Genomic DNA, 17408 nt, shown 5'->3' with positions numbered 1-17408 from the left:
AGCTTAATAAATGCATGCAAGCACAAGCATGTATATAAGAATGTAACATTTATTTTTATCAACCCTAGGGATTTCTGTAAATAGCAGATTATAAATATTTTCATTCCTCTTCTACAGGTTTGTAACAGGTTTGTATAGGCTATGGTTTCTATTGCAATAAAGTGGATTTTATTTACGTTTATATACATAAAATGTGAATGATAGTGTTTGGGTGTTTCCCAGCACTGGGTGTTCATGAGTTGGGGGAACGTGCACAGTATGCAGATTTGCAACTGTTTTTCATTGTAAACATGCGCTTGATGGATGACCATTCCAATGGAGTCTTTTAAAATGCCACACATGTGAGTGCTGCATTTTTTAGATGCAGTGTCAAGTATAAAGATCTTCAACTTTTGCAAGCAAGTTTTAAGCACAGTTCATTACAGTAACAGATCCAAAAGCAGTGGACCAATCAGAAGAGCTCAGCGATGGGGCAACCACAGCAAACTTACGTTCATAGTAGAAAGATAGCATGACAAATGTTTATTTACTGTTTTATTACGGCAGAGGAGGCGCTCTTTGTAGCTTTGTCCAGATATCCTGAGTTATATGATGCATCTTCAAGTGCTTATTAACATATGGCTTTCTTATGGATTTGCAATTTTTGTTGTTACATCACATTCATGAAGTCACGTTAGGTGGACCTCACGCTACACTTCGCTTTTTAAAACTTATTCATGAGCAGTTTTAGAAGCAAAGATGTTGGTGTGAATGAGCCCTTAGTGTAATCTACTAGTGTGCATTTGACGCATAAAACACATGTTAGAGTAATTGGTGGTTCATTCTGCTGTGGTGACCCCTGATAAATCAGTGACTAGGGTGAAGGATAGCAAAAGAAATCTTTCATCAATGCGACATTTAACATGGTGTGAATTTTTCAAAAAGCCTTATGTCATTTTTAATGCAAAGAAGTATATAAATATATAAATAAAAAAATAAGAAATGTGTAAATGATATATAAAAATATTAAGTTATACAAAATATTATTTGATACATTACTTAATATATTACTATAAAATATTAAAGCTAGTTATAGATTGATATTGAGATCAGTGGGTAGATCAGTGCAAGTGACAAATTTAAACGAACAGTTCCCAAAAAATAAAAATGTATTCACCATTTAGTTCCCCTTAGGTCATGACACAATCATGAGTTTCTTTTTTCTGCTCAACGCAACATAAGACACTTTAAAGAATGTTGAAAACAATCAGCCATTGACATCTATAGCAGAAAAAAAAGTCAGTGGCTCTTTTTAAGTTTCCAGCATTCTTCAAAATATCATCTTTTGTGTTTTTCAATAATAGAAAGAAACTCATGACTGTTTGTCCCCACTTGAGGGTCAGTAAATGATAACCAGATTTTTATTTATTGGTGAACTGTCCCTTTAAATGAATGCAGAAGTGTTTCTCACCTCCATCAGATCCTGAAAGAACTTCCTCTTCTCCCACGGCAGGAAACCTCTGTTCAAGCTGTCGCTGTAAAACTGAAGCCTACGACCAGTTGGCCGCTCGCGGAGATGACCCTCGGAGTCTGAATCCCTCTCCTTAGATAAGTTCCCCTTCAGGTTACTAAGAAGATGAAACATGTGAGGTTTCTCTATGTTGAACAACCGTGACTGAGCTTTGGTTGTGACATCATCAATCTGAACCGGCACCAGAGATGGAGCAACTGGCTTCAGTTGATCAACATTTTCGCCTTTTTCTCTCTTCACTCTTGCTGCTGCTCTCTCATTCTGAAGCTGAGCCACGGGAGAAAGTTTCTGCTTTTCTTCTTTGTCCTTTTCGTGTTTTAATGTAAACTGATCTTTCTCTTTATAGGGCTCCAACAGCATTGCTTTGGTCAAATTAAAGCCTTTAATAGTGATGTCACCTGACATTAGCTTCTCGTTCAGCTTTTTCAACTCGATCTTCACTTCGTCAGGCAAGAGAGTCTCATTTAGCACAGGCACCTGTACATCACCGTGTGTTTGTTCCCTAACTTTAGGGCCTTGTTTTTCTTTGGGAACAGCTTCGAATGGGACTTCTGGTTCTGGGGTCGCTACAGTTGGTTTGGGCTCTTCTTCTTTGTCCCGCACTGGAGTGGAGGTGTTTGATTTGGGCAGCTCTCGGGTGTCAACACTGACTGAGAAGGTCATGATGAAGTCGTGGTGGTCTGTGCTCTGGAAGGTGATGTTGTAGTGGATTTGGGTGGCGTTGTGTCCCGGAAGCAGCAGCAAGTGGATGGTTTTCCATTTGTTGGCAACTGAAGTGTGTCGCAGGACTTGGTTATCGGCTACATGAGCCTCGGACACACGATTCGCCAGGCCGGAGAAACTGAAATATGGTCTGAGCTCTCCTTGAGGAAGGGTGTACAGAGTCTGGTTCCTCCTCAACACGATGCGGTGCAGCTGGTTTAAATTGTCTGAAAAATTCACAAAACATGTTGACAATTATCAAATATTAGTAGACTTGCTAAAACAACTACTTAAATCTTACACAAAACATTATTAATACTTAATTATTATTACCATAAAATGCAACATAACAATGATATGTTTGTCGTTAATAATAATTACATTTTATTAAAATACTAAAAGATAAAAAAAAGACTCAAGCCAAATAAGGTTGTTAATTTGATCTAAAATGTATTTCATAATTCTAATATTGTAAATTGACAATTATTGTAATAAATTATTGGTGTTATTGATTATGTTTTTGGTGCTTCATATATATACTGTAAAAATGATCCATAAATAAGCTGTTTTAAACATTTTTTGTGATTTATTGACTTTAATTTAGAGTTTCCGTTTTTATTTTTATGCTTTTGAACTGCATTTTGCATTACTTTATTAGCTTATTTGATATATTGTCTAGGTTGGTGTTGTACATAAAAAGGTACAGAAATCTTGAAATAAACAGCAAGTACATTTTCTGTTATTTTACATACTAATTTATCTTTTTATTATTTCTTATACATTATATTCAGGGGTTGACATTAACCGCCAAATGCTGGTAGATTTCACCTGTGGCGGGTTAAAGAGCCACTCCCACTAGCCACTTTGGCTAGCTGAAAATAAGTTTCAAGCTGTAATTCATCGAGAAGCAGTACAACTGACAAAATAACTATCAGCATGAGCAAAAAAAAAAGCAGGTGAATACCGAATGAGAGGATATCATTCTTTCTTCTAATCATTCTTTCATTATCACACAATTTTTTACCTGCTTTCTTTTGGTTGCAGTTATTTTTTATATAAGGTTTAATTATCATCCTTTACAATAACATTGATTTAATAATAGGTAATTTTTTTTATTTGATCATGTATTTTTTTTTAAAGAAAGGTTTTGATTAATAAATAAGTGCATGTACACAGCTATATTTAGCTTGTTTTTATTTATTTTTTAATTAGTTAAAATTTGTAGCTGAGAAGTAATTAGTTATTTGTTTATTTATTTTTGGTGTGGCCAGAGACAAAATAGGTAAATCCTTAATGTTGAGCCCTGAAAAGTCATGTGAACCACTATGAAAGCACAACCCATTTGCTCATGCTAATTGAGCATATCTCATACACAACACACAAAAAAGTATAATGAATAAGGCATAAGGCAACACAAAATTTAAATCGAGTAATGTTAGTATGTCAAAGTAAAGTTTATGCATATAAAATATATTTTCCCAAAAACAGATATGTGGCTAGTGAAAATGGCGAGTGGCTAGTAATGTTGGAAAACTACTAGCCACAGTGGCTGGTGATCAAAAAAGTTAATATCCAGCTCTGATTATATTATTTTAAACTACTAAAATATCGATAAAAAGTCACTTTGCTAAACTGTAGAGTTGAATTTTAAACATCAAAAGTCAACAGAGGAGAGATCAAGGTCCCATAATGCAATTCACAACTTCAAATAAACAGAAAATACTTAAACGACAAAGTACAGAAACTGTTAATTAACAAATATGTTCTACAGTGTTCATAAATATAACCAGATAAATGATATATATAGATATGTGTGTGTCTGTGTACCTGTTAATATATAAATAAATACATCCAATAAATACATAAAAAACACAAAAACAATACATTTAAGTTTTAAAACTTTAGTCTCACTTTTGATCAATTTAACACATTGTTGGTGAATAAAAACCTAAACAATTTACCTAAAAGTTTTGACTTTTTTTTGACAATTTCCACAAAAAAATAAAGTATATTAACGTTGCAGCTCTGTAAACCATATGCTGGATAAGTTGGCGTTCATTCTGCTATGCCGATCCCTGATAAATAAGGGACTAAGCCAAAGGAAAATAAATGAATGAATAAATAAAAAATTTATAAAAATAGACAGACAGACAGACAGACAGACAGACAGACAGACAGACAGACAGACAGACAGACAGACAGACAGACAGACAGACAGACAGACAGACAGAACACTGGTCAAGTCTCACCTTGTCCGCAGTCGCCCACATCAAACCCACAGGCCAGAACATTGCATGCCTGGTCACAGAACTTATCAGCCAACCAAGAGTTAGCACAGCCCTGATTACAGAAGGACATGCCAGCCAGACCTCCAAGACCACCTGCAAACTGCCAGGGCTGCCCACCGCCGATCACAGAGCCACCTGCTCCACCAAAGCGACTGCTGCCTGCAGTGCCTGACAGAAAATACATGACATTAGAAAATAAAAAATGATGGCATTAGAAACATAAATGAGTAATACTAGAATTATTTGTTTATTCTGTGTTATGACAGTGCCTTGACAGTCTCCTCCATCCCAGTCACATGCAGAGTTGTTGCAGGCCTTGTCGCAGTAGCCGTCTTTGATCCAGGATCCTGGACAGCCCTCAGCACAATTTGGCACAGGCCAGGTAAGATACACCTGAGAGCACAGAAAAAACAATGTGTTTATCAAGCTAAAAATAGTTACTATTATCAATTTAAAAGATATTTGCATAATGAAATTATTAATAAACAATTTGTGTGTATACAGAATCAAACTGTTTTAAAATAAAGATTCAAATTGTTCAGATGCAGTGAAAGAGTTTCTGACCTTTTGGCCTTTGGAGTGGCTATAGAAGTCATCAGGCCACACATCCTTGCCGAACATGACATCATCATTGAGGTAGATGAACTTTTGAGAGAGTCCTGGGATGCGGTGGATGTGGGTCTCTATGGCAGGAGAACTGAACGTAGGCAGATGAGTCTGATTCTGGAAAATATCCTGACAACACAAACAACAAACCATTTCAAATCAGGCTTTATAATGACCTGCATGCTCTTAAGTCTTTGTGTACTTTGCATTTGTGTGTAAATAAATCAGCAGTCTAAATAAAAGAGGATATGAACATCTCCAGAAATAACTTCACTCGTGAAGGACTAGTAAAATACATCAAAACTGGAAGATCTTCACAAAAAAATGACAATCGAGGAAATTAAGCCAAACATATTTTAACCATATACTAAAATGTAATTCTTAAAGTAATGATAGTTATTAATAATAATACAATATTAATGTTTAATTATTAATAATATGATATTAATGTTTAATCATTTAGCAGATGCTTTCATCCTAAGTATGAGGATGATTGATACATTCATATCAAATCCATAAATATTATATAAAATTAAAAGTGTAATGGAAAAATCAGGATCTAAGGAAAAATATTTTAAAAAAGGTCCCAAACTTATAGGTAACTCACTCTGTCTAATTGAACTATAAGCAAATGGTTTGTTTACCATAATTCCCAAGGTCTAGAAAACACTGGAAATCATTTCCTTCAGCATTTTTTGTATTTGATGTAAATGATGAGATGGAAACAACACCTATGAATATAACATGTTTTTAATAAATATTAAACATTTGTAGAGCCAACCTGGTGAGTAACCACTGAAACCCGTGGATTATCCAGGTTAAGCCAAGACGGTATCTGTCCGTTTGTTACGATAAAGATGTGCCGCACCCAGGGCGCGTGCTTTTCGATGGAGCGCAGTGAATAGCGCAGCTCTTCATTGTCTTCAAAGCGACTGGCAGAAACATCCTCATCCTGCTTAGACTGAAAGAGTGTGGAAGATTGATTAATATAAAGAAACTTACCAGCAACATTCAATTACAGAACCCACATAATGCGTTAAACACACCTCATCCAATCAGCAGTGAAAGACGTGTCTAGTAATCAAACGTAGTAGCAAAAAGGGGTGTGGTCTTGTAGAAATATGCAGACTTTGTTTGGGTGATTTCAAATATTAACATTGTTTGGCAAAGTTTACTTCAATTCACAAACATCCCATTTTTTATTACCACTCCCAAGTGACCAAGTGCACAAAATATGCTAATTCACAAATATAAAATACTGATACAGATGCAATTCCTTCACCACTTGTTTATATTTACAGACATGACCAACATTACATGAACTTGAGTGTTTTTGACTGCATTTTAATAAACAGAAAACCACAGTGACAATTACCTGTGAGATGGCAGTGAGGTCCCAGAACAGAAACGCGGAGCTGACTGTCAGCTCTTTCCCATCCAGTGTCAGGTTCTTCTTGGCCTGCTGTGTGAGATCTGTGAAATCCTGTGCTGTGTTCAGGTGGAGAAGAGCGATGCTGGCTTCAGAGTATAACTGCAACTGAAAAATAGAGGAAAAGCAAACATCACTCGGGGACTAATTACAGTTGCCATCATGCATTTTCAGAGATCTGGTCATAAGTGGTCAGCTGAGACTAAATGTCATTTCCAGCTGGTATTAACATGCATTCAAAAGCATCTCTTTTCATTATTTATGTTAATTTTTTTATCAAGACCTTTCCCTCTTTCATTATGCTCTACATCGACTTTAACTGGAGCACTCAGAGCGATGCACGGCTGCTATTTAATAGTCAAGTCTGATATGCCGCATATAAGTGAGAAAGCAAATGATTTAATACACAGAGGTATGACTACTTTGCTTAAGTTGCAGGTGTAAATTGAGGAGATATATGCTGTTTCTCAATATGCGTTTTTCAGACACTTGCATCCCTGTGTTCTCATGTAACTACATCATCACCTGCCAAAGTTTAGTTTCAAAATTCGAGACCATAAGAACGAAGGTACATGTGAAAGTTACTGGATGCGTCTTAATGTCGAGGACGCACCGATGTAGACTGTAAAACTCGCTCGAAAAGTCCCAGAAGTCATTGCGGCTGAATAAAGGGGAAATTTTTTGTTGTACGAATGCTGTAATGTTCAAATAATTTCCTAATAAACATGTGTGAAGGTCATGTGACCATCAGGAAGATTGATGCATTTCATTTCTCACAGTACATGTTCTGTGTTCTTGCGTCCTCCCGAGTTCGTTTTTTCGAGGTAACTTGGCAAAAACTGTCTCCATGAGAACACAAGTGCGTTTTCAGCCTTCTTGGAATTGAGAAACAGCCATAATGTTTATACTTGCATGGCCTAATTATAGCTTAGTCTAATTCCGGTCTGTGCATGCAGGCAAAAATCTGCTATAACAGGTAAGAGGCCAAAATTTAAGTTCATTAATAAATGTAAAGCCTGTTTTTTGTTGGGGTGTTTGTAGTTAATGTGATAGAAATGACATTTATTTATTTTTTACTAACTGTAATAAGGGAACAACAGATTGTTGTATATCATAGTCTAAACACTTTAAATCAGAGCTAATTCAGCTTTGCTATCAAAGAAAAAATAAATGTACATATAAGAAAAAAGCACTAAAATATAACTAAAAGTATTTTACATTGCAAAAAAAAAAATAATTCAGATCATTATTGTTTGTACAGTAGTCATTGTTTAACAAATAAATGTGGCCTTGGACAGCACAAAAACATAAATTATTAAAACGCATTTTTATTTGAACTTTTTCTGAAAAAAAAAAAAGTTTCAATTTGCAGCATCAGGATTCCGCCTTAAGCCAATGACTGAGGATATAGCTTTCAAACCCAGCACTGCATGTGTATTTATGCAAATGATCCACTGATCCTTTGAAAGCTTTGGAAAACAATTCTTATGAGAGTTAATTATCAAATCCCTATGATGCACTCTACCAAAGCCAATGCTTAGCTGAATGCACACGCATCTGCTAAAACCACACAGCTTTCCTTTTATCTTTTAGATGTTGCTACTTTCTAAGTTACTCTCAGAAGGTTCTAGACTAGAGACACAGCAGAGCCACCAGACTGTCAGGTCATGATGACTGTGGTGATAAGTTTACTTGTGTGATCAGGTTTCCCCCAAAAACAAGTTTTATCACTTGACACAATGCTGTTTACAAGCAGGGGTCTTCATTGTATCCATTCCTGTACCTCCAGTGAAGGCCAGGTAAAGACTGCAGAGAGTTTAAGTACTTCATCTATCAATAGCATTTACACAGAAAATGTCTTTCCAGGAACGCCAACACTGCCATAAACGTCAGAAGAAATCCTTTTTATTGAGCCTATGACATTGGCTGACTACTGCTGCAGTCAACATTTTAAGAACAACCCGTAGAACACAAGTAACTCAGTGAAAATATGAGGGTTTTTGTGTTTGTGGGTATACACTGTAAATCATAAGGTATACTAGACTACTAAATCAAGTTAAATGGTAAAGGTTTACAAAAAAAAAAATGTAAATATAATAAATTACTCGCCCTTTACTCACCCTTAAGTGGTTCCAAACCTATTTCATTTCTTTCTTTCCTCTGTTAAACACAAAGAAAGGCAAGGAAATGACTACCGATCTTCAACCTTCTTCAAAATATCTTCTTTTATGTTCAACAGAAAACAGAATCTCCCAAATGATCGGAAACACTTAAAAGTGCATAAATATCAAGTTAATTTTTATTTTAGGGTGAACTGTTTCTGTAACAAGTTAATAATTACCACTCGCTATCCTACTATGAAAGTCAATGGCTACCGGTCTCCAACATTGTTCAAAATGTCTTCTTTTCTGATCAACAGAAAACAGAATCTACCAAATGTTTGAGACCACTTAAGAGTGCATAAACGGTAAACCAATTCTTATTTTGAGGTGAACTATCTCTTTAACAAGTTAAAAAGTACCCCTTGCTATCCTACTATGAAAGTCAATGGTTACTGTGTTCAACAGAAAACAGAATATTCTAAAAGTTTAGGAACGCTTAAGAGTAGATAAACAGTAAGTACATTTTTTTGGGGGGGTGAACTGTCTCTTTAACAAAAGTCAATGGCTGCTGATCTCCAACATTTTTCAGAATATCTTTTGTGTTCAACAGAAAACAGAATATTCCAAAAGTTTGGAAACACTTAAGTATAGATAAACGGTAAGAACATTTTTATTTTTGGGTCAATTGTCTCTTTAACAAGTTAATTATTATCACTCGCTATCCTACTATTAATGTCAATGGCTACCGGTCCCCAACATTCTTCAAAATGTCTACTTTTGTGTTCAACAGGAAACAGATTTTCCCAAATGTTTGTAACCACTTAAGTGTAGATAAACGGTTAGTACATTTTGGAGTGAACTGTCTCTTTAAATAGTTAATAATTATCACTCGCTATCCTACAACTTTGATAATTATAACTGAACTGCATTGTTTGTGAATTGATTTTTCGAGTTGAGGAAGCCCCCAAAGGGATGTTTTACCAGATTTAGATTTAAGTGACAAATTTGTCAACCTATAAGCAAGTAGACCCCACATACACATTCACATCCCTAGTATATCTTGTGTAACAGTGTGTGTGTGTGCTGAATAGAAGTCAAGGAGAGCTTTCATCAACATAGCGAACAGGCTAACACGCACTATAAATACTAGTCATCTCTCATCGCTCAGCTTCTCTCTCTCTTGCTCTCTTCCTTCATCTGTTCCTCAGCTTCATCCTTTACTGTATCACCTTATGTGACCCACATTTGGATCGTAAACTCATACAACACTTGAGGGGAAAACGAATCAAGGACACTTCATGCCTCCTGGCAGAGAATGAGTTATAAATTCAGAACTTCGAGGGACAAGAAAGAAAACATGAATACAAGAGAGTTACATAGAGTAAACAAATAAAAGAAAATGAGTGAAATAAGTAAGATTAAACAAAAGCAAGTAATAAAAATATTAATAAGAAAAACCAAACTAAAAGAACAATGACTTTATGCAAGTAGGTTAAAAAATAATGAAGCAGGGATAAATGCAAGCACAAAATAACTCTTCAGAAGATCAAGCTCAGAACAAAATTATAAATGAATTAATAAATGCAAGAATGGAGAAAATCAAGAGGTAGAGACAAACAAAAACAAGCATAAACTAAAAAAAGTAACAAAGAAAAGCCAAAAATACACCCAAAAATTAACAAAAGAAACCAAACAAAACATAATGAAACAAAAAAAAAACATCTTAGGCAACAAAGAAATAAATCTGAAACAATGATAAACAAATAAAAAAATATAGCACAAACAAAAATAAAATAAAAAAACAAAAACAAGCAAAGACAAACTAACTAAAAAATAATTGCTAAATGTAAATAAAGCAGGAAAAAAATAAAATAAAAAAGTGAAAAGTGAAAACAGTCAAGCAAAAACAATCAATAGAAACAAAAGCAAATGGAACCCACAGCTAATCAAGATCAAAAGAAAACCAAAAATAATCAATGCAAATCAACAAACAATAACAAAAGAGAAGTAAATTTAAAAAATAAATAAATAAAATTAGGGAAAAAGAAAACAATAAAACAAACAAAACTAATTATGGCAAGAAGGTTAACAAAGAGAAACAAAAGCAATAAACAAAAGAAAGCAAATTAGCCTAAAAAGCGAGAAGAAAAATAAAGCGGTGTGGTGTATAAACAGAGCTCTGTTGGTGGACAGAAGAGAGGTAGAGACAGAAGGTCATCTAAACCCTGTTACATTTTCCAAGCGCAGGCTGGCGCCAGGCCATTTCAAACAGTTGTTGCTCTACCCCCCCATCATGCCGCTCAAGTGTCACCCTAATACCCTGAGCTCTTATCACATGATCACAGAATGCTCGAACAATTGAGATAAAAACAGAGATGCACAAATATCTGATTATTTAATAAATCAAGGAATGATTTACGTGGTCTCAGTAGTTGTCTAATATCACTAACACTGTCTGCTGGATGCATACAGGCTTGAAAAGGGTATCTTAAACGGCAAACATGTCTACCTAATGGATTCAGCAATCTTGTGTGACACCTTGTGGTTGTTTTAGGCATTACATTAAATGAATAGTCACTTGTTTTTGTCTACCTTTTTGGTTTTACTGGTCACTACAGCTGGCAGTTTGACCCGGAGCTGCTCAGTTTCCTTCAGCGATGCTGGAAAGCCGCTCAAGTAGGCCAGAGTGTGCATGCGGACCAATCCCGGAGCCTCTTTATCAGTCGTCTGCCACACAAAAACACATGTTTAGCCTCCCAGAGTTTCACAAGTACAACCTTACGCAATCAATAATCAAATGAAAACAAGAACGAAATCAAATATTAACAAAAACAAGCAGACATGAGCAAACGAAAATCAAAGAGGTGTGAGAAAAACATTATAAAAACAAAGAAAAGCAAAAAAAAAAACAAAAAAAAAACAGCAAAGATGAAAAAAGGCAAGTACAAACTAAAGCAAATCAAACAAATGTTGATCAAATAAACAAAAGGCAAACAACATGAGCCAGGACTAGGGGTGCATGATATCAGCAAAATCTGACTTTGCAATATTTTATTTTTCTGCTATATATATTGTCATACACTGCATCTATACAATTTCAGAAAATGATCAAATAGCACTATTTGGAAAGATTTTTTGGTCACTATTTTATTTCTCACTTATAGCAAACCATTACGACTTTTTTTATTGTTTCAATAAACTCCTAATTTGCTTCTTATTAGGGTAGTTTAGTGATTGGGTAGGATTATAGATGTAAAATAAGATCATACAGAATATGTGCTTTAGAAGTACTTAAAAGCAGCCACTATCTCAATAACATGCATGATAATAAGGATCTAGTTAATAGTGAGAATCGGTTCTTAAAGTGTAACCAAATGCATTCATTGAGGTTAATTGGAATGATTCTGCAGGGCAGCAAATTATTCATAAAAAGTAAATGCAATAAAACAAAGATAAAATGAAATAAATCGTCCATGCTTTGTTTTGTATACACTACCAGTCAAAAGTTTGTGGTCAGTACAATTTGTAAATGTTTTAAAATAAGTTTATTCTGCTCACAAAGTCTGCATTTATTACACCTAAAATACAGTACAAATTGTAAAATTGTGAAATGTTATTGCACTATAAAATAACTGTTCAAAAGTAGTTAATAAATGTCATTTAGTCATTTATTCCAGTGATTTTACCACAAGATGAATTTTCAGCTTCATTACTCCAGTCTCTAATATTAATAATTCTTATTAAAATTATTATACTTAATGGTAACAGTAATAAAAGCAATAATGACTGGAGTAATAATTTTATATTAAACTACATACAACAAGAAAGCAGTTTTTAATTACTATTTAACAATTGAACTTTTTTATATTTAATAAATGCTGCCTTGAAGAACTTTCGCTTTTGACTTTTGATGTCAAGACAACATTGCAGATCTGATTGCAAGTCTGAACAAAAGCAAATTAAATTGAAGCAAGAAAAACAAATACAAACCGAATCAAAACTAAATGAAAGCAAACCAAACTTTTGCAATTAGTACTGAACACAGAAACGGAGTTTCTCAAGATTGGTGTAAAAACAAAAAGCTGTTGGTTTCATAACAGAGATGATGTAAGTTTGCCCATCGCAATGGGCTGTGTATGTGTCAGATAACAAATAAAATAGGCTCTGAGGGACAGGACTAGGAACTTCATGAAAGGATATTGTGAGAAAGTTCCTCTTACTGGTTAAAGCATCAGGTAGACATCATACAGCAGAGATCACAATAAAAAAAATTTCCTTATTCTGTTAATGAAGTTTGTCTATTTATTATGTGTAAAAGCAGAGCAAGGTTTTAATTTTAAAACAGGGGATATTACTGCGGCTGGATAAGTGATAGTTAAAGAACATGGAAACATTGTTAAAGATATATATCATATATTGTGATTTAACTTTAATTTTTTTATTATTGTAAAACATCAACTATTAACATTCATTAATATTTTGAATGAGCTTTTATTTTTATTTTTTATGGTATTTTAATGATGGCAGTAGCAAACGTATTCTATTAGTTTTTGGTTTCTTTAAATATTTGTATTTAGGTTTAATTCCCTTATTTTATTCTGGTTAATAGCCAAATTTAAGTTTTGCATTTTACATATGCTATCTATAACTTATTTAATTGCTTATTAACAAACACTGTTCTCTGCTCAAACAATTTTGATGTTGAAAATAAAAGTCCACAGTTAGAATATTTAATGTTTTAGTGGTTCGGAAAATTAATTTGCCTGTGTTGAAACTTCTGGTACAAAAAGTGGGTAATAAGCTGCCAGTACATTTACTTCTTCCCGCATGTTATTGAGGAACCTGGTGTTTAAAAATCAATGACCATCGTAGTGTAAATCTGTCTGGGAGCTCCAAAGTCATGTGACGTCATTTAGCCACAACACCATTGCCCATGCTGAAGTGCAACTTAAAACTGCTGTTACAGATTTTTCATGTAGTCAATTGGAAGTTCCAACTGTCTGCTTGACACAAAATGAGTCAGTAGCTATGCATCCACCTATTTTTATGTACATTTTGGATATGAAAAATCAAGATGGGCATCAATTTCAAAAATGAGCATAAAAAATGTACGTGCACAAAGTAGGATAAACTTTTCATTCGATAAGAAAAGATGCGCATGAACTGCGATGGAAACACTTTTACATACTCCAGTATGCGCATTTAAAAAAGGTCATGTGATTTTGTTATAAGAGATCATGATGAAAAAAACGTGTGAATAAACAAACCAGCAGGCTGAGCACATTGTTAAACATCTGAAATATGTCTTATTATAATATTATAAATGACCTCCAGAATTGTTAAGTGGCCGGATGAAAACATAGATAATGAGTGTGTGATTTCTCACCAGGTAACCTCTGCTGATGGAGTGTGTCAGGAGATCCTTCAAAGCGTCTGCGTGAGCTTTTTCAGCTGCAACAGGAAACATAAAAATGATATTAGACTAACATGATGTATAAATGCTTTTCCAATTTCTGTTTAATATGCAAGAAATAAATTAATATTTTAAATTAACATTTAAAGTACGCTATAAACATTTTAAATGACAAACTGTTTACATTATATGACAGGAAAAAAGTATTCCTGTATTAATGAATTGCTAAGTTATTTATATTATGAATATTATATATTTGTCAATTATATTACAAAATCATCATTTAAATGTTACATGTTAAATGTTATAAATTTACATATTTATATTATATGAATAATTCTATACTTTAGTTTTGTTTTAATTTTATTGTTTAAATTTAATTATACACAGATATATACATATATATATATATATATATATATATATATATATATATATATATATATATTTATATTTATATATATATATAAATATAAATATGTATGAAGAGTTCAGATGCAAAAACCTCTAAGTGTCATCTGAAATTTATATAAAAAATTAAGATTTTTCTCAGCCTCTTTTGTTTAGGTTGAGTTATTTTACTTTGAAGTTCATAAAAAAGACTTATTCTTTAGCATAAAGGTGATATTACTGAACCTACACACAAAAGCCTAGTAAAAATGCTAATTTTAGAAGAGGTTTTTGCATCTGAACTCTTTTATATATGTGTGTATATATATATATATATATATATATATATATATATATATATATTACATGAAACATTGCATATGAATGTTTAAATTCACCACTTTTATTATTCCTTTTATATTCATTTAACATTATATTTTCCAAATATATATTATTTAAAAAACAACTGATTAAAAATTGCCATTGCTACTGTATCGCTATTTTTAGTTTATAATTCATATATTGTATGACGTATTCAGATTATACATTTATTTTTAATAATAACTATGCACAATATTTTTATATCTTAATTTAGTATGTTTGTATTATTTTGTATATTGCTGACTGTGAGTCATTATAATAGTCTGAGAGGACGTCATTTTACCTTCAGTGTGAGAGTGGAAGAGGAGCGCAGTGACACTGCTGGACGGATGCAGAGGTTTGGCCACCTGCAGGAGCTCTTTAGCAGAAGAGAAGGCGGCTGAAAGTGTGGGCAGCTCCTTCACTGTGATGTTGGCAGGGAGAGCAGGATCCAGTACCAGCACTGGACCCATAATGCAGTGCGACAGTAGACATTCTGGCCTATCACAGACACAAACACTGAATTACATTACAGCTCTGATCGCCATTTAACCTTTACAATGAATACAGACATTCACACCATCAGAGGCTGTTTCTGACACAGGAAAAGTTTAGTAGCTTGAACAACAATGTGGCTGTGAGAAAGGAAATGTAGAAACCACAGAAGCCTCGCATCTTTCACAGATGAAGAAGAAGAAAATGAAAAGGAGAATAAGAAGGGACTCACCGCCCTTTAGGAGCTTCTGTTATTTCAGAGCCATTTTTTCCCAGACGCTCCCTAGAAACACAAAACACGAAAAGGAAACGAAACTGATGAAATCAATTAATCATTATACATCACTGTGAATCAATAAACGTATGATGGCATACCATGTATGAAACTAATAATAACAAGTGCGGAGCAATAATAATATTATTAAATATTACTAATTATTATTATTATTATTATTGTATAATAACTAAAATAATAGTGTAGTTATTAAAAGTATTTTATATACGTAAAACATAATTTAACTTAATACAATATAGCATGTTGCTAAAAATTTTCATCAAAAATTAAAATAATAAAATTGATGAAGTAGTAGTTTAAGTAATAATCTGGATATAGTCAAATAAAATAATCAATAATAATAATAATCCAAATGTTAAATAACTACATTAAATTCACATTGTGCAGAACATAGTAAACACTGTGAAGTTCGCAATACAATGGTAATAAATGAATAATTAAATAATACAATAATTGAAAAGTGGTAGTAGTAATAGTGCTCATGACAATAATAATAACAATCCTGTTCTGTACTAAAAAAAACACATTATGATAGATTTATCTTAATGATTTCATACATAAATAAAATTTAAATAATATTAAAAATGTACAAAATGTATAGTTTTTAATATAATTAAAGCAAAATCCAAATGAAATTAATTTTAATAACGGAGTTATTTTGTTTAGAAGAAATAACAAATGTGGTCAAATTCACACTATGCAGATTATCAGGCAATATAGCAAAGTAAACATTACAGTCGGTGTGTATGTTTGTTTAATGGGCGTGTGTTTGATGAGTGTGTACCTCAAGGCCTTCTGTTCTTCTTCCAGTCGCTGTCTGACAGCACGAAGATCCTTCAGCAGGTTTATGTCTGTGCCATTCACCCATGTGTACACCACATCGATGGGCATCGGGAGGCAAAGCCTGAAACAACACAAGCATATGAAGCAGAGAAATCCAGCAACATGCATATATTGCACACACAGTAGAATGCACAATTTCAGTTATTTTCAAATCATAGGATTTCATGATCATTTTCGATGTACTTATCCAAACACATACTTTAAGACAAAAATGCATTGTATGTATTTTTATATTTCATATAAAATATTTAATATTTCACACACATTTTAAAACCATCTACAGGATTAAAATTATGTAATTATATTTATGTGCATGCACTGGTGTGGAAATCAATATCTGTATGAATATACTAATAAATTTATTTGTGTGTGGTGCTAGCTTTATGCATTTTTATATGCACTGTATATTTTAAATGTAATACTTCAAAAGAAAAAAAAAAAAATTTATTTGTGTTTCTGATTGTTGACCTAACTAAGACTGCATAATAATTATAAAAAACAAAAAACATTTATTTAAACATTAAGCTTAAAAAGCTTAGCCATTATTATATAAGAAAAATGACAGGTTTGTGTAAACAAACTAATCTACATTAAAATTAAATAAATTTTTACAAGATATTATCTGGACCGGTGCTATTTAAAAAAAAATCTGTCACCAAAAGTGTAAAAAAAAAAAAAAAAAAAAAAGTATTAAAATATGATACTTTCATGATGGTTTTTTTTGACAGACATATTTGTCCTCTAATAACCTACTGTACTGTGTGTAACTATTTTAAACTGATGCACAAAGTGCTCTATTACTATGTAATGATTCTATTTTCACTGATCAACCACTCACCTCGTCTGAAAAGACTTTCCAGCAACATTATCTCTGTAGGAATCAAACAAAACATGGTACTGATCTCGACTCCATTCAACTACAACCTGCAAACACAACAAAACAAAAGCCCTCTCAGACCATTGATTACATTAAGA

At 33.2% G+C, this 17408-nt stretch overlaps 1 protein-coding gene across 2 annotated transcripts in view; it reads right to left on the bottom strand.

The window, feature by feature from the left end:
• gnptab (N-acetylglucosamine-1-phosphate transferase subunits alpha and beta) overlaps positions 1-17408 on the bottom strand; it is a 33478-nt gene that overhangs the window by 13981 nt on the left and 2089 nt on the right. Inside the window, exons 2-13 of one of the 2 annotated variants that reach the window (XM_005164744.5) lie at positions 17272-17357; positions 16375-16494; positions 15528-15578; positions 15105-15301; positions 14024-14088; positions 11230-11364; positions 6482-6643; positions 5888-6067; positions 5065-5235; positions 4770-4893; positions 4462-4668; positions 1451-2439 (exon numbers count right to left, since the gene is read on the bottom strand). In XM_005164744.5, the coding sequence (XP_005164801.1) occupies positions 1451-2439; positions 4462-4668; positions 4770-4893; positions 5065-5235; positions 5888-6067; positions 6482-6643; positions 11230-11364; positions 14024-14088; positions 15105-15301; positions 15528-15578; positions 16375-16494; positions 17272-17357 (2487 nt within the window). The remainder of the gene's footprint in view (positions 1-1450; positions 2440-4461; positions 4669-4769; positions 4894-5064; positions 5236-5887; positions 6068-6481; positions 6644-11229; positions 11365-14023; positions 14089-15104; positions 15302-15527; positions 15579-16374; positions 16495-17271; positions 17358-17408) is intronic. The other variant, NM_001044768.3, reaches the window with a different exon arrangement.

The sequence above is a fragment of the Danio rerio genome, chromosome 4, assembly GCF_049306965.1.
Source record: "Danio rerio strain Tuebingen ecotype United States chromosome 4, GRCz12tu, whole genome shotgun sequence".
NCBI classification, from domain to species: Eukaryota; Metazoa; Chordata; class Actinopteri; order Cypriniformes; family Danionidae; genus Danio; species Danio rerio.
This window is presented reverse-complemented; position numbering and strand designations above follow the sequence as displayed.